The 19,716-nt window shown below is 50.5% G+C and overlaps 2 protein-coding genes across 3 annotated transcripts in view; both read left to right on the top strand.

Moving 5' to 3' along the window:
* PPARGC1B (PPARG coactivator 1 beta) overlaps positions 1 to 7,134 on the top strand; it is a 47,490-nt gene extending 40,356 nt beyond the window's left edge. Inside the window, exons 10-12 of the mRNA XM_054643073.2 lie at positions 333 to 454; positions 724 to 878; positions 2,436 to 7,134. Coding sequence (XP_054499048.2) covers positions 333 to 454; positions 724 to 878; positions 2,436 to 2,539 — 381 coding nt within the window. The 3' untranslated portion in view covers positions 2,540 to 7,134. The remainder of the gene's footprint in view (positions 1 to 332; positions 455 to 723; positions 879 to 2,435) is intronic.
* Positions 7,135 to 7,605: 471 nt separating this feature from the next.
* Positions 7,606 to 14,362, top strand: LOC129126655 (tripartite motif-containing protein 29-like). Of its 2 annotated transcripts, none has more exons than XM_054642765.2 (6): positions 7,606 to 10,571; positions 11,228 to 11,323; positions 11,698 to 11,931; positions 12,026 to 12,048; positions 12,517 to 12,689; positions 13,282 to 13,948. In XM_054642765.2, the coding sequence occupies exons 1-6, from the start codon at positions 9,957 to 9,959 to the stop codon at positions 13,356 to 13,358; spliced, it is 1,218 nt and encodes a 405-aa protein (XP_054498740.2). In that variant the 5' UTR covers positions 7,606 to 9,956; the 3' UTR covers positions 13,359 to 13,948. The 2 variants fall into 2 exon arrangements, with proteins under 2 accessions (XP_054498740.2, XP_054498741.2); XM_054642766.2 differs by lacking the exon at positions 13,282 to 13,948 and adding an exon at positions 13,955 to 14,362 and having other exon boundaries at positions 7,610 to 10,571.
* The last annotated feature ends 5,354 nt before the right edge of the window (positions 14,363 to 19,716 follow it).

The raw sequence follows: 19,716 nt of genomic DNA, 5'->3' as shown, positions 1-19,716 counted from the left end.
CCCTACTGCTGTGCACACACACTCTCACACACATTCACACTCACACATGCTGCTTTGGCACTTCTTCCTGCAATGCAATTGGATTTTGCCCCTGGCAATTCTTGGGACTATATCCCACATTTGCCAGGAGAAGCTGCAAGAATGCAGGAGAATTTTAAAAGAGAAAAGGGGGCAGTGGCTGCTCCAGCCTGGTTATGGCTGTCCTGGGGGTGACACTGTGAGATGTCAGGCTGTGTCCATGGCAGTGTTTCCCAGTCTGGCTGCAGGGGCTCCTCCATCAGCAGCACAGAGGTGCAGGGTCCAAGCCTGAAAGCTTTTGGTTGCTTTGGCAGGGGGAAGGCCGGGTGGTGTACATCAGAAACCTCTCCAGCAGCATGAGCTCCAGCGAGCTGAAGAAACGCTTTGAGGTGTTTGGTGAAATCGTGGAGTGTCAGGTCCTGACCAGGACTAACAGGTGGGTGGGCAGTGAGCTGTGGCCCAGGGCTCCAACAGCTACAGGCAGCTCCTCTCCCCAAACCCCACAGCACTGCCAGGCAGTGCCACATCAATCCCCTGGGTCAGCCGAGCCCTCGGTCTCGGTGCTTTTGTCAAGAACTTTCAGTGTGTCCAGAGCTCCAAGGGCACCTGTGGGGTGGAGGAGTGGAAGAATGATGGGCCAGGGGTGTAATGCTGCATCACAAGGGCTGTGGGGCTCATCACATCTCGAATTCTCTGGTTGCTCAGGGGGGAGAAGTACGGCTTCATCACGTACCGGTACTCCGAGCACGCCGCCTTATCGCTGAAGAACGGCCCCTCGCTGAGGAAGAGGAACGAGCCCTCCTTCCAGCTCAGCTCTGGTGGCCTGGGGCGCTTCTTCTGGACCAGATACGCTGACCTGGGTGAGGAAGCAGCAGCTGCTTTGTCTCTTTTATCAGCACAGAGCTGTTAGAGCACAGTGCACCACTGAGCCCTGGTCACACAGGGATCCCCAAGGCCTGCAGAGCCTGCAGGAGAAGCCCACTGCCTTTCCTATGGCTCATGGGACAGGTGGATTGGGGAACTGGGGAGAAGGAAAGAAACTGGTGTGAGGCCTCAGGGTTTTTGCTGGCTGCAAAATGTAGCATCACAGCCTGGGGTGCTGGGTCTCAGCTGAGCACAGCCCATCCTGTGTCTGCTGAGTTTCTGCACAGTGCTGGAGGCTTTCCAGCAGAAAACTCCCTGCCCAGGCATTAGAGAAGGCAGTCAGCAACATTTCATTAGCCCAGGAGGTGATGTGGGTGGTTTGCTGCTCTGCAGGACAGATTCACCAGGCTGCACATGCACTCTGGAGCCAAAGTGACAGCACTGAAATGTGCTGTGCTCGCATTAATCCTTTCAGTGCTTCTGCAAGGTCTCAGTGACTGTGTCACCAGGGCTGCAGCCTGAGCTGAGGGCCAGGAGCCAAACCCTGTGCTAGTCCTACAAGAGAAATGTGTCCTAGGCTTTGCCCAGCCCTCCTTGCTTCAGGTGTTTCACCAACACTGCATGTTTATTTCTGTACCCTCTGCAGAGGCTGAAGGGTTCTGGATATTACTTGATGAGTGAAAGATTGAGGTCCAGAAAATAAAGCCCCAAGTCTTGACTTACCTCCAGATGCCCCATCTGATTCAAGTACTCCCTGATTTTTTTATCACTTTGCAGTATCTGCTCTGCTTAGAGCAGCCATCCCTTGACTTTGATTGTGGGCACAAATGTCCATTGTTCATCTAAATAAATCCCAGAGCCTCCCATTTTGGGAACAGAGAAATTAGGAACCAGATAGCACCCCGTGAGGAAGATGGTGATTGTGCAGTGCTGTGGGGAGGGGGGCCAGAGCTGTCCCCTCTGCCTAAGAGAAGCCCCCTGAGTGCTCCTCACCTGATTTCTGCAGAGCCACCAGTCACCCCCTTCCTGCACAGCCCAGCTCATTCCTGCAATCCTGCTCATCCTGGTACAGGATGAGAAGGGAAGCCCCCAGGCAGAGGTGAAATGCAACCACACCAATCAAAAATATACACCCAAAATGTTAAGCTGCTGTGAAATTAGGCAGCCTTAGTTCTGCTGTGTGCTGAATTCCCTGGGTTTTCCAGGGACACTCTGTGTTCAGCTCCTGGCACAGGGCTGGCAGTGGAGCAGGCTGGCTCTGCCACCAGCACAGCTCCCATGGGATGGCCCTGTGTCAGCCCCTCCAAATTCAGCTGCACCCAGGAGATTTTTTCACCCCTGGCAGTGAATGCCAGTGGTGTGTGCCCTGCCCAGCTGGGCCTGGCTGCAGCCCCTCTGCCCCAGCTCTTTTCAGTGCCACCATCACCGCTGTGTCCAGCCTGGCTGTGCAGTAGCAGGGCAGTGAGCTGTGCCTCAGTTTCCCTCCCCATGAGGCAGACAGGACGCTGATCCCCATCCCTGACCCGGCTGCCTTCTGTCCCTGCCATCCCCAGATTGCGGCACGGACGAGTCCTCCCCAGCTCCGGTGAAAAGCAAGTACGAGACCATGGATTTCGACAGCTTGCTGCAGGAGGCCCAGCTCAGCCTGCATCGGTAACAGCCTTAACCTTGGAGGAATACCTCAATACCTCAGTCAAGGCACTTCCAATATGTTTACGTTTTCAAAGAAATTATTCAGTCTATGGCAAGCGAGAGAGCGAGAGAGAGCGAGAGCACGCCCGCGAGAGAGAGACTGCTGTCCCCTGATCGATGTTTACATTGAACAAAGCTGCTTCTGTCTGTGAGTCCCCATGGTGTTGATGTCTCACTGCCACACGTTAGTCCCCCCTCTGCTTCTGACTGGTTGTTTTAGGGTGAGCCTAGGAGCCCCCCGGCCCCTCTTCCCCCTCCCAGCCCTACCCATGCTCCCGCCGTGGAGTTGCAGCTGTGTTCACCATAACATTTTTTTGTCCGTAGTGTGTGATGATGAAATTGTTCATTGTGAATAGAATCAGGATTATAAACTAATTTTTAATAGAAGAAGAGAAGAAAAAAAAAAGTATATACTTAAAAAAAATGTATTTATGGCTCAGATGTACTGTAATTCAGATTTATTGTACCGCTTCCTTGATTTTTAACTATGCACTGTAATGAGGCACTTGCCACTCAGCAAATGGGGGGTCAGAGCAGTCACAGAGCTGACATTCCCCTGCCTCCCCTGCTGGCAAACCGGGGTGCTCGGTGCTTGCCCCGGGGTCACCCACTTTGCTGTCAAAGCCATTCTTCGTGCTGGCGTGGCCCAAGCCCCCAGCATCACCCCCATGCTGAGCTGGGTGCTGGTGGGTGGTGGATGCAGCTTTGCAGGCTGCAGAGGCTGGGAGAGGGATGCACTGCCTGCAGCCAGTGCTGCTCCAGCCTCCACTGCCTTTGGAGCCAGGAGAGAGGGGCTGGGGGGCAGCAGCCAGCTGGGCACATGGGTCCTGCTGGCACAGCCTGGGGGCTGGATGTCTCCGGTCCATGTGGAGGAGCTGGCTCCTCTCCAGCTCCTTGGATGGCTGGGAGACTGGCCAGGCCCTGTGGCTTGATCCACACTCGCTTCCACACCCTGCAAAGCAAGCGGGGTGAGAAGACCTGTCTGTGCTTCCCACTGGGCAGCCAGCCCCAAAGCCCAGCCCAAAGTAAGCCCAGCCCAAAGTAAGCCCAGCCCCAAGTCCAGAGAGGCAGGGCAGGCACAGCACCCTCACTGAGCACCCACCCAGCACCCTGCCCCGTAGCTGATAAGCCATACACGTCCCAGCACCCACCCGCACCCCGGATCCCTCCAGTGCCCCGGGGCACAGCTCTGCCTTTGGCCAAGGGCCCTCGGCGCTGGATTGAAGTGTAAAATGAACTTGTGGACTTGCCCTCCATGTGTGGGTGTGGTGGGAAGGGGACACAGCCCCCCACCAGCCGGAGCAAAGCCCACCACCAGCCGGCCAGAGGCACCGTTTTCCCAAGGGAGCAGGAACCTCGCCGCTCCTCAAGCCATCACCACCTTCTCCTTTTATTTTTGAGCCCCAGAGACCACTAGGGATTCAGCCATCCTCTGTAGATAGAATATTATAGCCTTAACTCTGCCAATAGATAGATTAGAGTCTCCTGGGGTCTCCCCTCCCCGTGACCTGGGGGTTTTATCCCTGCTTCCCTGGGTATGTTCCGTCCTGCAGGGAGAGCGACCAAAGCCTGGGAACTGGCACAAGATGCGAGGCCAGGAGCCGGAGCCCTGCCAGGGTGGGCCCTGGAGCGCAGCTGGGCTCTGGCAGGAGCAGGAATGCCGGCAGCGCCGACACCAGCACAGTTCCCTGGCTGCTCCCTCGGGAGAGCCGTGGTTCTGACAACACCAGCCCGGCAGCGCCGGGGCCCAGAGGCCACCGTGGGGCCCCCGCCGCACCGCCGGTGACCATCGCTGCCAGGGAACAGTCCTTGTGCCCTTCCAGCCTCAGCAGTGAAATCTGGCGTCTCTCCCACCCCAAAATGCCCCGGTTCTCATCCCACCTTAGCGACCACGAGCAGCTCTGGCCGAGACTGAGCATCTGCTATTGGCAATTGCCTCATTGTAGCTTTGCCTTTTTCTGTCCTAGTATTTCCTCACGATGATGATGTTTACATGTGATTGCTATAGAGCTTATGTAGAATGTATATAGCGACACATTTAGGGTGGGTAGTACTGTCCTGTGCTGTGCTGATGTTTTTCAGAAAACGATCAATCCAAAAGAAAAAAAACCAAAAAAAAAAAAAAAAAGAAAAGAAAAAAAGAAAGAAAAAAAAAAAGCAAATAAGTGGAATTCTTCCATCTCCCACTCAGCTGGGGGCACCCGTGGCTGGGCCCCACTGGGGATGCATCAAGGGTGGTGGAGGGGAAGGGTTAGTGCAGAGCTGGGGGTCTCCAGCCCACGCCAGGGGATCACTCAGTCACTTCCCAAGCACTGGTTTTGGTGGACCCAGACCCAGAATTTCCCAGTGTTTTCCTGTGGCCGGGTGCCCTGGGTCGGCCCCAGCCCAGCTGCTGGGTCCCAAGGCTGGTGCTGGGGAAGGGGAGGGCTGGTCCTGCACAGAGCTCATCAGTACTGCAGCCCTAGGGTAGGAGGAGATGCAATAAGTGGTCTTTGTGGTGCCTGAAGCCTATAAGTGGGGTTGGGTTTTCTTTTTTTTTTTTTTTTTTATTTTTACTTTTTTTTCCATTCACTTGGGATGGTTTGTTTTCCCTCCTCCCCAAAATAATCTTTCCTTTCCAGACTTATGCACTATGCTTAGAGCCCCTTGGGCTGTGTGCTGCCTGCCCTGGGGCTTCCCCCACCTCTTAGGACTGGGTGAAATATAAATTTCCACTTGATTTTTTTTCTTTAATTTTGTGGTTTTTTGGGTTTTTTTTTTTAACTCTAAAGGTGTCTTTAGCTCACAGTGCTGGAGTCTGCAGGAAGGTGGGTCGGGCACAGGAGCAGGCGAGAGCTCCCTCCTGAGCTGCCTAAGGTTTGGATTCTGACAGGGAAATGAGGCAGGAGCAAAGCAATGCCCAGGCACTGCTGCCAGGGAAGCCAGAGGTGCCCAGAGCTTTGCAGGAGCTGCCAGGGACTGGGGATCCCCCCTTTCCCAAGGATTGCCTTTCCATCCCACCCAGCCTGTGGGACCCCTCACACCCAGCCCCCTGCAAGGGCTGGGGCTGGGCATGGGCAGGAGAAACTGGGAGCAAAAGGGTTTATTCTGGTAGGCAATAAGTCAGGAGGAGATTTATTTTTTTAAAACTGTGTAAGTATAGAACGTGCCCCAGCTGTTTCCTGCAGGTGCTGTGGGCAAATGCTGAATGTGTGAAGAGTTTCTGATAAAATGCCCCTTTGCTTGTTTTGCACAGGTTTATCCCAGAAAAACTCGTTGTTCTTGGGGGCAGCAGGTTTCTGGCTGGAATCCAGCGTGTCCCTGAGGCTCCGCAGGGAGGAGCAAACGTTTCTGAGTGTGTGGGCTGAATGCAGAGGACAATCCCAGGTTTTAGGTCGGGTGCTGCCCCAAAGACAAAGGTTTCTCTCATTTCTTCAGCACAGCTGAGGGCTGCACATCTTTCAGGAAGCAGCAGCTCAGTCACCTTGTTGCAGTCCTGGGTCTGATCTCAGCTCTGCACCATGCAAATGGGTTTTGCAATTGCAGATCAACACGGTTTTCTCCTTTTTTTGGGGATTTTTTTTTTTCTTTCTGGAGGTCTGCTGGGTCCTGAGGTACCGGTGTTGGAGCTGAACCCAACACCCGTTCCGTTCTTAGTCCATCCCTGACAATCTCAAGCAATACAGAGCCAAATGCAGCCTTGGGGTTTCATTTTGGGGTTTCATTCCTCTTCCCTCGCCCTCCCCGGGGCCAGGGGCAGCAGCAGGAGCTGGGGAGGGAGTGTGTGAGTGCATGTGAGAAAGAGAGAACGGTTCAATTGATGCATTTCTTCAGAAAGGTGTAAGAATTTCACCTAAAAAGGGGCACATCTGCTTTGTTATTTATATTAAAAAGCTAAATTCTGTGTTTTTCTTCTTTTTTTTTTTTAATTTTAATGTAAAAGGACACTGCTCATAATTATTAGGGGCCAATTCTGCCTCTGTTGCTCATGCTAAGTATTACTTAACTCTGCAATTTTCTACTTGCAGAGTAAGTAAAAGCAGAATTGATCCCTCTATGATTAAGAATCAAGTTTTTAGTATTTTTTTTTAATTGGTAGTGGTTTTTTTATATTTCACTTAATTTTTCCCCCAGTTCCGTTCTGTTGTGTCCTTATTTATGTAATATACTTTAACCTTAAGAGATGGCATGGATTCTTATGCCTTTCCTTTATTATTATTGTTATTATTTTTAAAAAAGAAAAGAGATTTATTTCTAGTGTGATTTAACTGTCTACCTTCTAAAATGAGAGAACGTTTTCTTGTATTTTTACATTGTCAGATTCTATAGTTTCATAGATAATTTAACCAAATCGCTCAATGTATTCTCTATATCTATCCAGTGGGTATAAAAGTTCTATTTTAAATTGTGTAAATACTTCAGAACTGGCTTCTTTTTCCAGACTCCCCTGCCGTGGAGTTTCTTGTTTACATCAAAAAGACTGTAGAATCTCTACGCTCATGTACTGTAAATAGTGAAGTGATCTGCCTATAAATAAACGATAACATATATACTATAAAGTGGAAAGAACAAAAAAAGGAACCAGCTTGTGCTGCTATACTTTAGTTTTTAGCGCAAATCTGCTCGGGGTGAGGCGTTTTGCTCTGCCTGGCTGGCAGTGGGGCTGTGCCAGGGCCAAGGGGGTGGCAGAGCCTGCCAGCTGCCAGGGATGCAGCTCCTGCCTGGGAATATTGCTGTCTGTTGCTAGTTTAAGTGTGCCTTCTCCCAGTTTAAGTCATGCAGGAAAAACCTGGGCTCTGCACTCTGCACTTGGATGGTGCCATTGCCACAGGACCCTTCCTGAAGAAACTCCTCAGATGGAGTGGGTGAAAAATGCAGCTGGGCACGCTCCTCGAAATTTCTGGAGTGGAGTAAGAGAGCAGGAAAAAATGTGGAAAAGACTGCAGGTGGTGATGCAGCAGCCGTGCAGCTGAGGCTGGCAGCTGGAGAGGCCCTGGAGCCAGGGGAGCAGCCCTGGGAGCCCAAGTGCTCTGCCAGAGGCAGGGCCGTGTCCGGGTGTCCTGGTGTCCTGGTGGTGTCCTGGTCCTTGGGGCAGTCCAGGCTCTGGGAGGGATGTTTGGAAGGCAGGGGCAGGCCCAGCACAGGCACAGCTCCCCCAGGCACACGGGAGCCCCGTGCCAGCTGTGCCCTGTGAGGCCTCACCAGGCTGCAGGGGTGGCACTGGTTTTATCCAGACCAGGGGTCGGTGAAGCTGCCGGGCTGGGGGATCCCAGCAGCCCGAAAGGAGCAGCTCTGTGAGGTGGTGAGCTGTGCCAGCTGCTGGGTTTTGCTGACTGGCACCGATGCAGGCAGCAGCTCGGCACCTGCTGTCTCCAGCACATCAGCTCAGGCTGGGCACAGAGCTGGAACCTGCCTCCCACCCCAAAGCCAGCCCCTCATCCCTGCCACTGCTGCAGATCCATGGGAAGCCCATTCCCTGCTGCTCTCCACAACCAGCAGCCTTCAAGGCCACCAGAGAGGAATGTTTTTCCGAGCTACATCAGGCACTGTGATGCCAAGAGTGCCCAGACAGATGAAAATATGAATTTGGTGGGGGGAAATGTGGGAATGCAGCAGGGACAGCCAGTGATGGGGTGCCCAGGGTAGGCACATGTGGAGCAGAGACACAGGAGTGAGTTCCCAGGAGGGACAGGGGCACACAAGGGAAGGGCCTGCAGGAAGGGACAGACCCACAGCTGATGTTTGTCCTCACACCCCGACCTGTGCCTCCAACACTGCATTCCCAGACAGCCTCCTGGAAAACAAAGCACTGATCTCTTTATTGAATACAATTGTTTCTTGAGGATAATTCCTGCAAGCAGACCTAGAATCTGCATGAAGGGATGGTAAATGTTGACACCAGTTCATCAGTTCCCTTGGTCCCAGCAAGTACTTCCAACTATTTGGGATAAATCCCAGCTGGCCTGTTTTTATTTTGGCAGAACTTTGTGATAAAACAACTCTTTTTCACACACACTGGAGCTGTTTTGGAGTGGCTCAGAGGCTGCTGGAGTGGAGGGGGCAGTGTTATTTATCTCCCTGCACAGTGTGCCTTGTGGGAGGGGAATATCAGTCACTCAGGAGCTTTTGTGAACAGGGACAGCTCTGCTGGTGCCCTGGGCTGGCTGGCACCTGGCAGTGGGGGCAGCCCACCCCAGGCTGCTGCTCCTGACCAGTGTGCAGTGCCCACTGTGTGGACTCCATTTCACTGCCTGCTGAGCTGTCCTGGGCTGCTTTCTGGAGTCCCAGCTCCCACCTGTGCCCTCAGCAGTGGCACCTGACACCAAATCCTGCCCTGGGCTCTGCTGGCACAGGAGCTGCCTGACAGGGACCTCAGCTTTGGGCCACACAAGCTCTGCCCTGGGGCCCTGCAGGCTGCACTTCAGGTAAGCTACACAATTGCTCACTCAGGGTTTATCAGTCCCAGCCTCTTGTCCAGCTCCATCCAGGAGTCTTTGCAGAAGGGAACAGCTCTGGTTCCTTTGCTCTCTGGCTGCTGGTCCAGCTGTCCCAGCCTCCCTGCCCACAAGGATTCTTCCCAGCTTTCCTTCCTGCCTCATTTCCTGACCCATTACAGCAGGGCTGGACCTTCTGCCATGCTGCCCTTGAGGTGTCCAAGCTCTCAGCCTCGAGCTGCTCTGAGGAGCTTGACTTGCTGTCACTGGGGAATTAAACTCTCTAACACTGTAATTTCAATATTAGAAAGTGGCATTTCTTTATTTCACCCCCAGGCATGGGGGGCATAACACACAGCACACCTTGCTGACCGACCAGCTTTAATCTATGGAGCTTTTACATATCTATTTCCCCAAACTTATACCTATATGCTAAACACTCCCTTGTATTTTCTGCATGTTTAAATCACTTCTCAGAGTTTATTTTCATTGGAGTAGGGTTCTTTTGAGGTTCTTGGCTAGTCGTTTGGGGAACATCCCATTTCTCCAACTATTCTTTTTTGTTCACAGACCTCCAAAAATGCTTCTTCTCTTTGAATGCATCCCATTGCTGTGGTCAGACCAGGTTATTAGTTCCTACCAGCGTATCTCAGGCTCGCAGTCTTTACGGCTGAGATAACCGCTCGCCCACAGCACAAAGCCCTGTCCGGTAAACCGAAAGGAATTTCCAAGAGTTAATTAAACACGACTTGTTGCTTTTTTTTTGTCAAGCCCGGTACAGGCTCAGCCCCTGCCCACGTGTCCCCAGAGGCAGAAAGCCGCAGAGAGGGCAGGGACGACGCTCCCTTGCAGAGGGGAGGAGGCAGCAGCCTTCAGCCCGAGGGGTGAAGTTCGCTCCTCCTCACTGCCCGGGTTAAGTTTCGTTTCCCAGCTGAGCCCTCCCTGTCCGCCCTGCCCGGAGCTGGAGCCATGGCCCAGGCAAAGGCCATGGCCGGGCTGAAGGAAGAGCTGACCTGTCCCATCTGCCTGGACATCTACAAGGAGCCCATGAGCGTGGGCTGCAGCCACAGCTTCTGCAAGGACTGCATCAAGCAGGCGCTCCGGGGCCAGCAGAGCCCTGCCCGGTGCCCGCTCTGCCACTCGCCCGTCGGGGAGCTGCGGGCCAACTTCCACCTCCGCAACATCGTGCAGAGGTTCGTGGACGGTCCCGCGCACCAAGAGGAGGAAAAGCAGGAAGGGCAAGGCAAGGAGAAGGGGGAAAGCTCGGGCCAGGCAGGGCAGGTGGTGCTGTGCGATTCCTGCCTCCAGGAGCCGCAGCCCGCAGTGAAGACGTGCCTGAGCTGCGAGGCCTCGCTGTGCCAGGCGCACCTGAGCAGGCACAACAGCCGGAACGGGCAGAAGAGCCACGTGCTGGTGGAGCCCTGCGACGGGCAGCTTTTGGCCGAGAGGAGATGCCCCCAGCACGGCAAGCTGCTGGAGTGCTTCTGTGAGAGTGACTCGGAGTGCATCTGCGTCCTGTGCTCCGTCATCTCCCACAAGAACCACAAGATCATCAGCTTGGAGGAGGCTTTCAGCGAAGCCCAGGTAAGAGGCTGCTGGGGCGGTGGCCCTGGCCCTGACCCAACTGCTGGGTCTGCATTCTCAAACTCAGGAGCTGCCCCTGCACCAGGAAAACCCCAGAGAGCTCCCATGGCACAGGGGCAGCTCCTGAGTTTGAGAACTGCAGACCCAGCACGGGGCTAAATTGCAATCCTGGGCTTTTATTCTGAGTTTTGTCCCAGATTCTCTCTGGCTTTGGCCCTTGAGATATAAAACAAGATATTATAAATGCTTTTTTTCCCCTCCTGAGGGAAGAGTTTGGCCAGACTGGTGGGACTGAGTGCTCCTGCAAGGTTTTAGTCCTTGGTGCACCTCCAAGGCAAAGATGAGCCTGAGCTGCACTTATGCAAAGATAATTAATGACAGAGTAACAGAAAGAAAGGTGCCAACAGGGGAAATAGCTTTGTATGTGGCTAGTGCACATGAACAGTTTTCAGCTTCAAAATGTCCTTTTTGTGCTTGTAATTGTGGCATTTGTTCAGGGATAAAACCTTCCGGTGAACCTTTATCTACTGATTTGTCCTGAGAGCAGGCAGTGAGCAGACCTTCTGCAAGTCCAGCTTAACCCCTGTCGATAAAACTGCTGATCTTGTGCATTATGCCAGTCCTCTCCTGATATCTCCTTCCCGTGATATTTGTAGGTATCTTTAACTGGAATTCTGAAAACATTGAAAAACCATGAAGCTGCCGTGGATAAAGCCATAACAAAACTGCTGAAACAAATGGACAGACTAAAGGTTTGTTTCAAGGTCCCATATCACCTTGGGTGGTTGCTTGCTGGTAAATAATGAGATAAAGTTTTCTTTTGCCCTTCCCCAGATCATGGATTCTGAAGCTTTTTTAGTTCCTGGGTAGTTTCTCATGTATTTTTGAGATTTCTTCTTTGAGAAAGGACGATGCAGAACTTTCTTATCAGTCTGGGAGATCCATTCTTAGTTAAACTTGAAAGTCTGTGCCTCCTAATGAGTGGCTGGTGTGTGGCTTTTTTATTTTTCCAACCTTCAACGTTAAGTTACTTTTTTAATCCCAGAAAAAAGACAGATTTTTTTTTTCTGAGTAAGAGCTAATGTAGAAAATGTCCCTTACAAATTTGAAATTCTTTTCTTAATAGATTGATGAGAGCCAGCGAAGGGAACGGCTGGAGGGCCTGTTCAAGGAGATGTATAAGGAGCTAGGGAAGAAAAAAGGGGAGGTCCTGAAAGTTCTCAATGATTATGAGGAGGAAGAACTTTCTAAGATTCAGACAGAGGTGGATAATCACAAGAGGATTAAGGATTTGGCCAGCCAGGATGTTCAGGAGCTGGAGGCTCTGAGGAATCAGAAGGACACGCTTCTTTTCACCAAGGTACCTATCAGCATCCCCCTTCCCAGAGACACACAGCTCCAGGGCTGGCCTGTACCTGCACTGTGCTGATTCTGCTTTCAAAATGTCTTTACAGGCTTTTTCAGCGATCAGAGGCAGGTAAGCTCCTCTGAGGTTTAATGTCTTTATTGCCGATGGAGCTCTCGATAACAGGAGGGGACAGCCTGGGGGGACAGGGCTGTGCTCCAGGGAAAAGGGACAGGAGCAGAGGGAACGGCCTCAGGCTGGCCAGGCAGGCTCAGGGTGGGCACAGCAGGAATTTCCCCATGGAAAGGGGGCTCAGGGCAGGCTCAGGGTGGGCACAGCAGGAATTTCCCCATGGAAAGGGGGCTCAGGGCAGGCTCAGGGTGGGCACAGCAGGAATTTCCCCATGGAAAGGGGGCTCAGGCACTGGAAATGCCCAGGGAGGGTTGGATCCCTGTCCCTGGAGTGTCCAAGGAAGGGCTGGAGGTGGCACTCGGTGCTCTGGGCTGGGGACAGGGTGGGCATGGGGAACAGCTGGGACTCAATGGCCTTGGAGGTCTTTTCCCACCTCTGTGATTCTGTGATTCCTTCTGTGTGTTTTAGGAAATGCCAGCCACTTCCTCAAAGGGAAGCTGTGCTAAAGCCACCCATTACTTTGGATAAATCAACAAAAGATGAGATTCTGAGACTTTTCCAGCAATTCATCTCAAACATGGAGGTCTCCTTTAAGCAGCAACCTATCCCCATATCATCTTGGGGATTTGCAACATCTACTGGTAAGTGCTCATTTCACCATGTCAAAAGCAAATGGGGAAGTCAATAAAACATCTTTAAGAAAGGACTATAATGAGGCACCAAGTACACTGAGTACCTCTAGAAGTGCTAATTCCTTACACGTGTGCTTATTTGCACATGTGTGTGCAGCAAAGGGAGTTGGTCCTGGCATTCAGGGCTTTGAGGCATGCCTTGAATGCACCTTGCTAAAGCAGGCTATGGATGAAGAGGTTGGGAAGTCTCAGGAGTTTTGTAGGATTAAGAGAAGATAACAGCAATACCTCTTTGGCATCTCTCTGATTCAATGGGATTTTGAGAACTCATCCCAGCAGCAGCAGCAGTGTCAGACATAAATAACCTCCTCTTCCTGTGTAAATATTTCTACTCCTTTGCAATGCTTTGCAAGCTTAGCCCACAGTCCCAGAGCTGTGCACAGGGGACACCTGTCTGACTGAATTGGTGAAATTAGGGTTCCCTAGGTACTGTTCTCTGGATGTTGCTTCAGCTCTTGCTGGCAGCGGGCCTCGGGTCAGGACAGAGGCAGACTCCAAATGTCCACAATTATCTGGTAATCAATGCATTTTTTCTCTTTAGGTCCCTTGTCATTTAGTGGTGGTACAACATACTATGGATCCATTTATGGATCTACCTCTCATTTTCCTTACAACTAGCCTAACGAAACACAAATTCAGTGGCAATCATAATGATAACAATCATAGAAAGGAGGAAGAGAGAGAGAAAACCCAACCAAAACTATTAGTGCACAGCACGATTGCTCCCCCATCACCTGCTCCCTGATGTCCAGCCACTGTTCCCGAGCAGCAATTGGCTCCTTGTGGACATCTGCCCCCAGTTCATACACTGGGCATGGTGTTCTGTGCTGTGGAATATGCCTTTGGCCACTTTGGGTCACCAGCCCCAGCTATGCTCCTTCCCAGCTTTTTGTGCACCTCCTCGCTGGCAGAGCATGATTCACCAAAAGCTCCTCGGCTCAGGTCTAGCACTGCTCAGCCACAGCCAAACCATCTTTCTGTTACCAACATTATTCCCTACTGAGCCCAAAACTGTACCAGCTGCTGAGAAGAGAATGAATTCTCTGGAATGGAGTTCTCGGGATTAGAATGAATCCCAGCCCAAACCAGGACAGGACTCCAATACACACAGTGCCATCCCAGAGCTGCTGGGAGGAGGAGACCAGCAATGAGAGCTGCTGGAAGCTTGGAATTGTTTGTGCCTGGTTTGAATGCTGCCTCTGTGTGTTCCTCAGGTCGAAGACATCCATGGTAGAAGAAACACTGTCTTTTCATGATGTGTCTGTCAAGGCTGGACATCCTGCTAAGAACTTCAGGCTTAGAGAGACTGGAACCATCCCTTTCAAGTATCCCATCCATGCTGCCATCAGTGTGATGAAGCTCCTGTTAGTAATGTGGTTACAAGGTGTTGTTTTGTTTTTTCAGGCTTAGAAATTGTGAGCCTTGCATGGAGGCTATGCCAAGCTGGCAGATCCGAAACTGATGTGGGTGTATCACAGCACCCCGCCTCTTCCTGCAAGAGCTCCTGTCTTATTGTTCTGTTAATCATAATGGAAATACCATTAAGTTGGGCATTTTTGCTCAGCTGTTTTAAATACTGCGTTAGGTTCATGTTAATAAAGTCATGTTATTAGTTTGTTAAACGCGATGGCAATTTATTTTATCTAAAAGTTGACAGCACAGCATTAACTGCTACACCGCTGGGCAGCAGCGATGCTGATCTTTGATGTAAGGCGGCAGCTTTTGCCTCTGCCGCCTCCTTCCATCCTGCACAGCCAGTGCAGAAGCAAAGCTGCCCTGGGAGGCGAGGAGAGGCTGGGCAGCGTTCCCTGCTGGAGACTGAGGGAAAACTTCCCGGAGTGGCTGCCACAGCGTAGGGAAAGGCGGAGCCGGCAGAGGGAACATTTCTCGGCCTGGGCTGGGGCGGAGGAAGGGGCTGGAGGGGGGCGGGCTGGCAGGGCCCTGGGCTGTCTGCCTGCCTCTGGTTTCAGTCTCGGTTCTGTGGTGCTGGTGCTGCCATCGGCAAAGCTCGGCAGGCGTGTGGAGGGGCTGGCATCCTGGAGGCCGAGCTCACCTGCCCCGTCTGCCTGGAGCTGTACCGGGGGCCGATGGCGCTGAGCTGCGGCCGCAGCTTCTGCCGGCTGCGCGTTGAGGAGGCGCTGCCCTCTGGACTCGCCCCACATGCATGGCCGACCTGGCTGTCACCTTGGAGCTCATTTCCCAGCAAGTTTTTGAGTTGTGGACAAGCTTGGTAGCTAGAAGGATTTATTATTATCTTTATCTCCCACTTCCTATGCACTTCCTGGGTGTCAGCTGTAATTCAGTGGTGCAACGCTGCACCAACAGTTCCACATCCACGAGAGGCTTTGCGGCAGCACGGCAGGCCCCAGCTGGATGAAAGGCTGTCTCACACATCTACCTGGAATTTGAGATGTCACCTCGGTAACTTGCACAGATTAAAGCTGAGTTCAAACACTCGGCTTGTAAGCAGAGCTTGGAATCACTGTGTACCTCAGGGCTGCAGCTCAGTCTGTTTCTCACAGCTGTGCTGCAAGTCACATCCTAGCCTGTGGGATCAAGGTACTTTTCCAGAAACCTGGACACCATTTAATACATGTGGCATTCTTGTTCTGGCACTGCTACAACAGTAAGAGCCTGCCTGCAGCAAGTCAAGGCCCTGTTCACACACGGGGATTATCAAAACACCTCCTCCTCTCTCATTATCAGCATTTGAAAGTTCCAGTGCAGGTTGGTTAGAATAAGGCATTCCCAAGTAACAGTATGTAACAATTGGAATTCAACCTTCACAAAGGGCTGTTAACCCAATAATTCACGTTGCCAAAGCCCTCTCCTCTTTGCAGACTCTGTCCTAGTGAAGAATTCTGTTACCTTTGGATGCTGGATGGTTTTTCTTGGTGCAGTGACTCTGTGTGCCCTGGGATTGTGAGTCTGGATCTGGTCACTGAGGATGTGAAGGTGGAGGATGTGAAGGTGGAGGCAGTGCAGCTGAATGACAGACTAATGACCCACTATGAGACCCAGAAAAAGAAGTTTTTGTTGCAGCTGGACTTTCTGCTGGACGACGTGCACGGTGAGCGGCCCCGACCCAGCCCTGCTGACACCGTGGGTAACAGGGACCCCAGTCCTTGGCAGCTCCTTCCACCAGGGTGTGAGGGGCTGGGGTGGGGTCCTGAGAGCCGTGGGGAGGGGGCAGGTTTCTGTGGATAATGAGGAGGTCTGCTCCTAAGCAGTGCAAGGCCAATTTCTCCTCTCTCTGATGTGGTTTCCTGCTCCCATCAACTTCCCAAGTTCTGGGTGCTCAGTCCCACTGTCAGGGAACATCCTCTGTGTTTGCCCAGCCCCATCCCCTCCTGGTTTATCTCTGACCATGAGATCCAGGGGACAGTACCCAGCCCTACACTTGAGTTCATTGCCAGCTTTGTTAACCATTCTTCTCTATTTTTTTTTTTTAGATCAAAATCGCCAAGTAAATTAAGAAGAGCAGGTAAATCCTTTTCTTTACTTATAAAATGTTCCCTGCAAATTTCTCCAGTTGTTAATTTAAGAACTGTATGTCCTGCATTTTCCTGCTTCAGTTTTAAGGAGACCTAAGCAGAATCTCAAAGGCTGTCCTTCACCTTAAAAGAAGGGACTCAGATCTATTCACATCTCATGTTCTGTTATTAACAAGATGTGATTTGTGTTTTACAAGGCTCTAACATTCGATACCATTTCTTTACAGCCAGGCTTCACCTACTGATACCTCTTCAGAATGTAAGTAAGTGTTCAAAAATACCATTTATTCCTCAGGACTCTGGCTTGGCGCTGTGGGTCTTGCAGAGAAAATCTCCCACCTAACAATGTGATCAGCATTTTGTTGCAGGTATCTCCTGTCCTTGCCACAGCGTGTAGCCTCAGGGTAGAAATCTCTGGGAACTCACCAGGGAAATCATCCTCAGCCTGAGGGAGACCCTGGGTTTGCTTCAGCACTCAGGAAAATTCTGAGCCTGTTCCAAGGAAAGACCATGGAGGGGTTCCCACCAGCTGGGCAGGAGCTGGAGCAAACTCAGTGCCTGAAAAGGTTCCCTAAATAAATCCAAATGCTGCAGGAGATACGAATTGCTGCAACTGAAGTTCAGTTTGCAAATTACTATCTTCTTAATTCATAAATTCAAAAGAAAATCTTACTTTCTTCATCACTTTTTAACTTCTGGGAGCAAATCTAGAGGTATATTTTTTAATCAGTGTATATGTCCATTTATTTCTCTTGTGAGCTCAGTCAGTGGCTGTGCTCTACACAGAACGAGACAGTCACTCAAAACAGGTCAGGGAAAAAGAAATATTTTTTTCTGAGACAAGGCAATGCTCTACTTGGAAGCAACTTGTCAAATATGTTATAAAATATTACTTTATTTTACAGTAAGTGAAACTTTTTCATCCTGTTTATTCCTACTGCAGGAAAGCATTGTCGAGAAGGGACAACATACATACTTGTTTGAGGATTTTGGTTCTCTTAGGTCCAGATGTAAGGGAGATGTGAAAAACAGATGTCAGAACTGAGATGGAAAGAAAAACTTGAATATTATCCAAAATTACCTCTAGTAATGAGAACCTGCCACATGTTTTGATCTCCCCTCCTACCTAAATTCTCCTCCCCTCCTAAATTCTGTAACACATGAAAATTTTTTTTAGAAGTACTAAGAATTAACATGAACATAATAAAATTTCCAACTGCTGCTGCATTGCAAACTGTGGACTGTATTATCTCATGGGTCTAATTATACTTTTGGATGATGATTTGAGGTGACTCTGTTGTCACTATGTGGCTGAATAACCAAATAAATGGCTCTAGGCATATGTAAGCAGGGTTGGAGGGTTCCAAGTTCTAAGTTGATGGTGCAGTTTAATTCCCCCATACATTTGCTTGTTTGCAAAGGGACTCAGTGGAATTTGTGACTTTTTTTAATGTTCTATGCTTTAGCCTTGAGGAAGCAAAGAGCTGAAAGACTGGATGAAAGCAGGGTAAGAAAACACACAGAATCCAGCAATTATTTAACTAAGCCTTCTAACACATCAACACTGAAAATTTTATCACCCAATTACTTCTTGACTCTTGGTGACAACATTGGGCCATGACACACACTGAAAGTGCAGCAATTCTGCACAGATGTTTGTGCAGAACACTTTTTCTTGCTTGCAGTATAATTGTGACATGCACAGTGACATGCACATGATATTCTGAGATAAGGACAGAACTTATTTCTTTTTGATAACTTTATGGCTTAAGTATTTTGATTACCTAAGAACTCTGATTCATTGCATCTTTCCTTTTGTATTACGCCCTCTCACCTCCAACCACTCAATTTTTACTTGGCATTTGTCTCATCCTTGATGGAAGCCTTTAAAAGCAGCTCATTTTAGCTCTTCTTTTTTGATTTTGCCAAGCACTGAATGATGTGACTGAATTAAATTAAATGCATTTCAAGCATTAGGATGAGCCTCTTCCTGTTACTTAGTCTGATGGGTTTTCTAAGTAAGTCAGACCTGCCACACATAGACGTGTGTGTGTGACACTAATTAGGGCCTTCCAAGCCCAGCAGGTCAGGGTGGGGAGGAAGGTTTGTCCCAGCTCTGACAGAACTCACAGATGGGAACCAGGCAGTTCCATCTTCTCCATCTCCAAACTTGATGCAAGAATGTGCAAATCCAGGCCCGAATCTGAGTGCACTGCGAGCTGTGGAGGGAGGGAAGGGCAAGGAGAGTTAAAAACTCATTTTTAACCACTCTCAGCATAACCCAGCCATCTTCCCATGGAGCTGTACCAACAGGAGCAGGGCACTGGGCAGGGAGGTGCCAGGAGGACAGGAAGGAAGGAAGGAAGGAAGGAGGCTCCTTACTCAAAGCTGGGAGCCAGGTGGCACAAAGCAGCTGAGAGCTGGGGAAATCACAGGCTGCCCTTATCTGCTGGGTGATAACGCTGAGCTGGGAGCCTGGGAAAAGCTGGGAAGAGCCAGGGAGAGCCACTGCCTGTGGGGTTTATGGACACAGGGCTGATAACACCATCTCAGGCAGAGCAATGTGCCAGGTGGCACCAGGGCACGGCAGGGCTGGACAGGGGCTGCTGGGCAAAAGGCAAGGAGGGAGGGCTCCCAGGGCTGCCCAGGAGTACCTGCACTGTGGAACAAAGCAATTTCCAGTATTACTTTGCAGTGTCACCAACTGGTCTGTGGAGATCTGATATTCCAAAGATGATGTGGTGATCTGGGGAAGCATTGGGTTTTCCAGGCAGGCTGAGAGGGATGGGCAGATGGCACACGCTGGCATTTGTGTGTCAGCAAACCCCAGCCTCTTGGCAGGAGATTCTGGAGCGTGAGGAGCCCAAAGACACATTTCTCCAAGGGCAAAGGTTCCCTCAGCACAGAAATATATTAACCATAAAGCTTAATATACCTTGAGAGGAGGAAAGCACTTGGAAGTGAAATTATTTAATTACCTTAAATCATTGCTTGGATTTTTTCCACCCATTTTTAAGAAAACCAGTCTAAAAGTAAGAAGGAAAAAAGCCTACTAATTTTTTAGGTCCAGAAAAATAATAATGCTTGGGTTTTTTTTTCTTTTACTATCATGTTCCAAGAAGATATTTCCCTGTTTCTTCCATGAAGACATGATGTATTGGATGATCCAAGTTTTCCACAGTCTGTGCTTCTAGAACAAGAATGAAAATGCTGGAACACGCATTGCTTGGGTTTGTGATTTCTTATTAGGATTCTGCAGAGTCCCTGCACAATAGGCTTTGAATGCTTTTGTCATAGATGTCACTCCTGCCAAGGATTTGCTCTGGTTGTCTTGAAGTCATCATACTTCAAACTCAATTAAAACTCCTGTGGAAGTCCCTAAAGGGATTGGGAAGTCAGTCGCTGATGTTTTTGACAATGGACAGTCAGGGGAGAGGGAGGGAGCTCTTCTATTTCCATTGCAATTGCCTGTTCTGGTTACC

Source organism: Agelaius phoeniceus, chromosome 15 (assembly GCF_051311805.1).
Source record: "Agelaius phoeniceus isolate bAgePho1 chromosome 15, bAgePho1.hap1, whole genome shotgun sequence".
NCBI lineage: Eukaryota > Metazoa > Chordata > Aves > Passeriformes > Icteridae > Agelaius > Agelaius phoeniceus.
Note: the sequence above shows the minus strand (reverse complement) of the source record. Positions and strands in the feature narration are given on the sequence as shown.

Coding starts and splice junctions, on each gene's coding strand:
- LOC129126655 (XM_054642765.2), top strand. CDS start 9,957: ATGGCCCAGGCAAAGGCCATGGCCGGGCTGAAGGAAGAGCTGACCTGT. Junction 11,324..11,697: donor AACAAATGGACAGACTAAAG/GTTTGTTTCAAG, acceptor TTTTCTTAATAG/ATTGATGAGAGCCAGCGAAG. Junction 12,049..12,516: donor TTTTCAGCGATCAGAGGCAG/GTAAGCTCCTCT, acceptor TGTGTGTTTTAG/GAAATGCCAGCCACTTCCTC.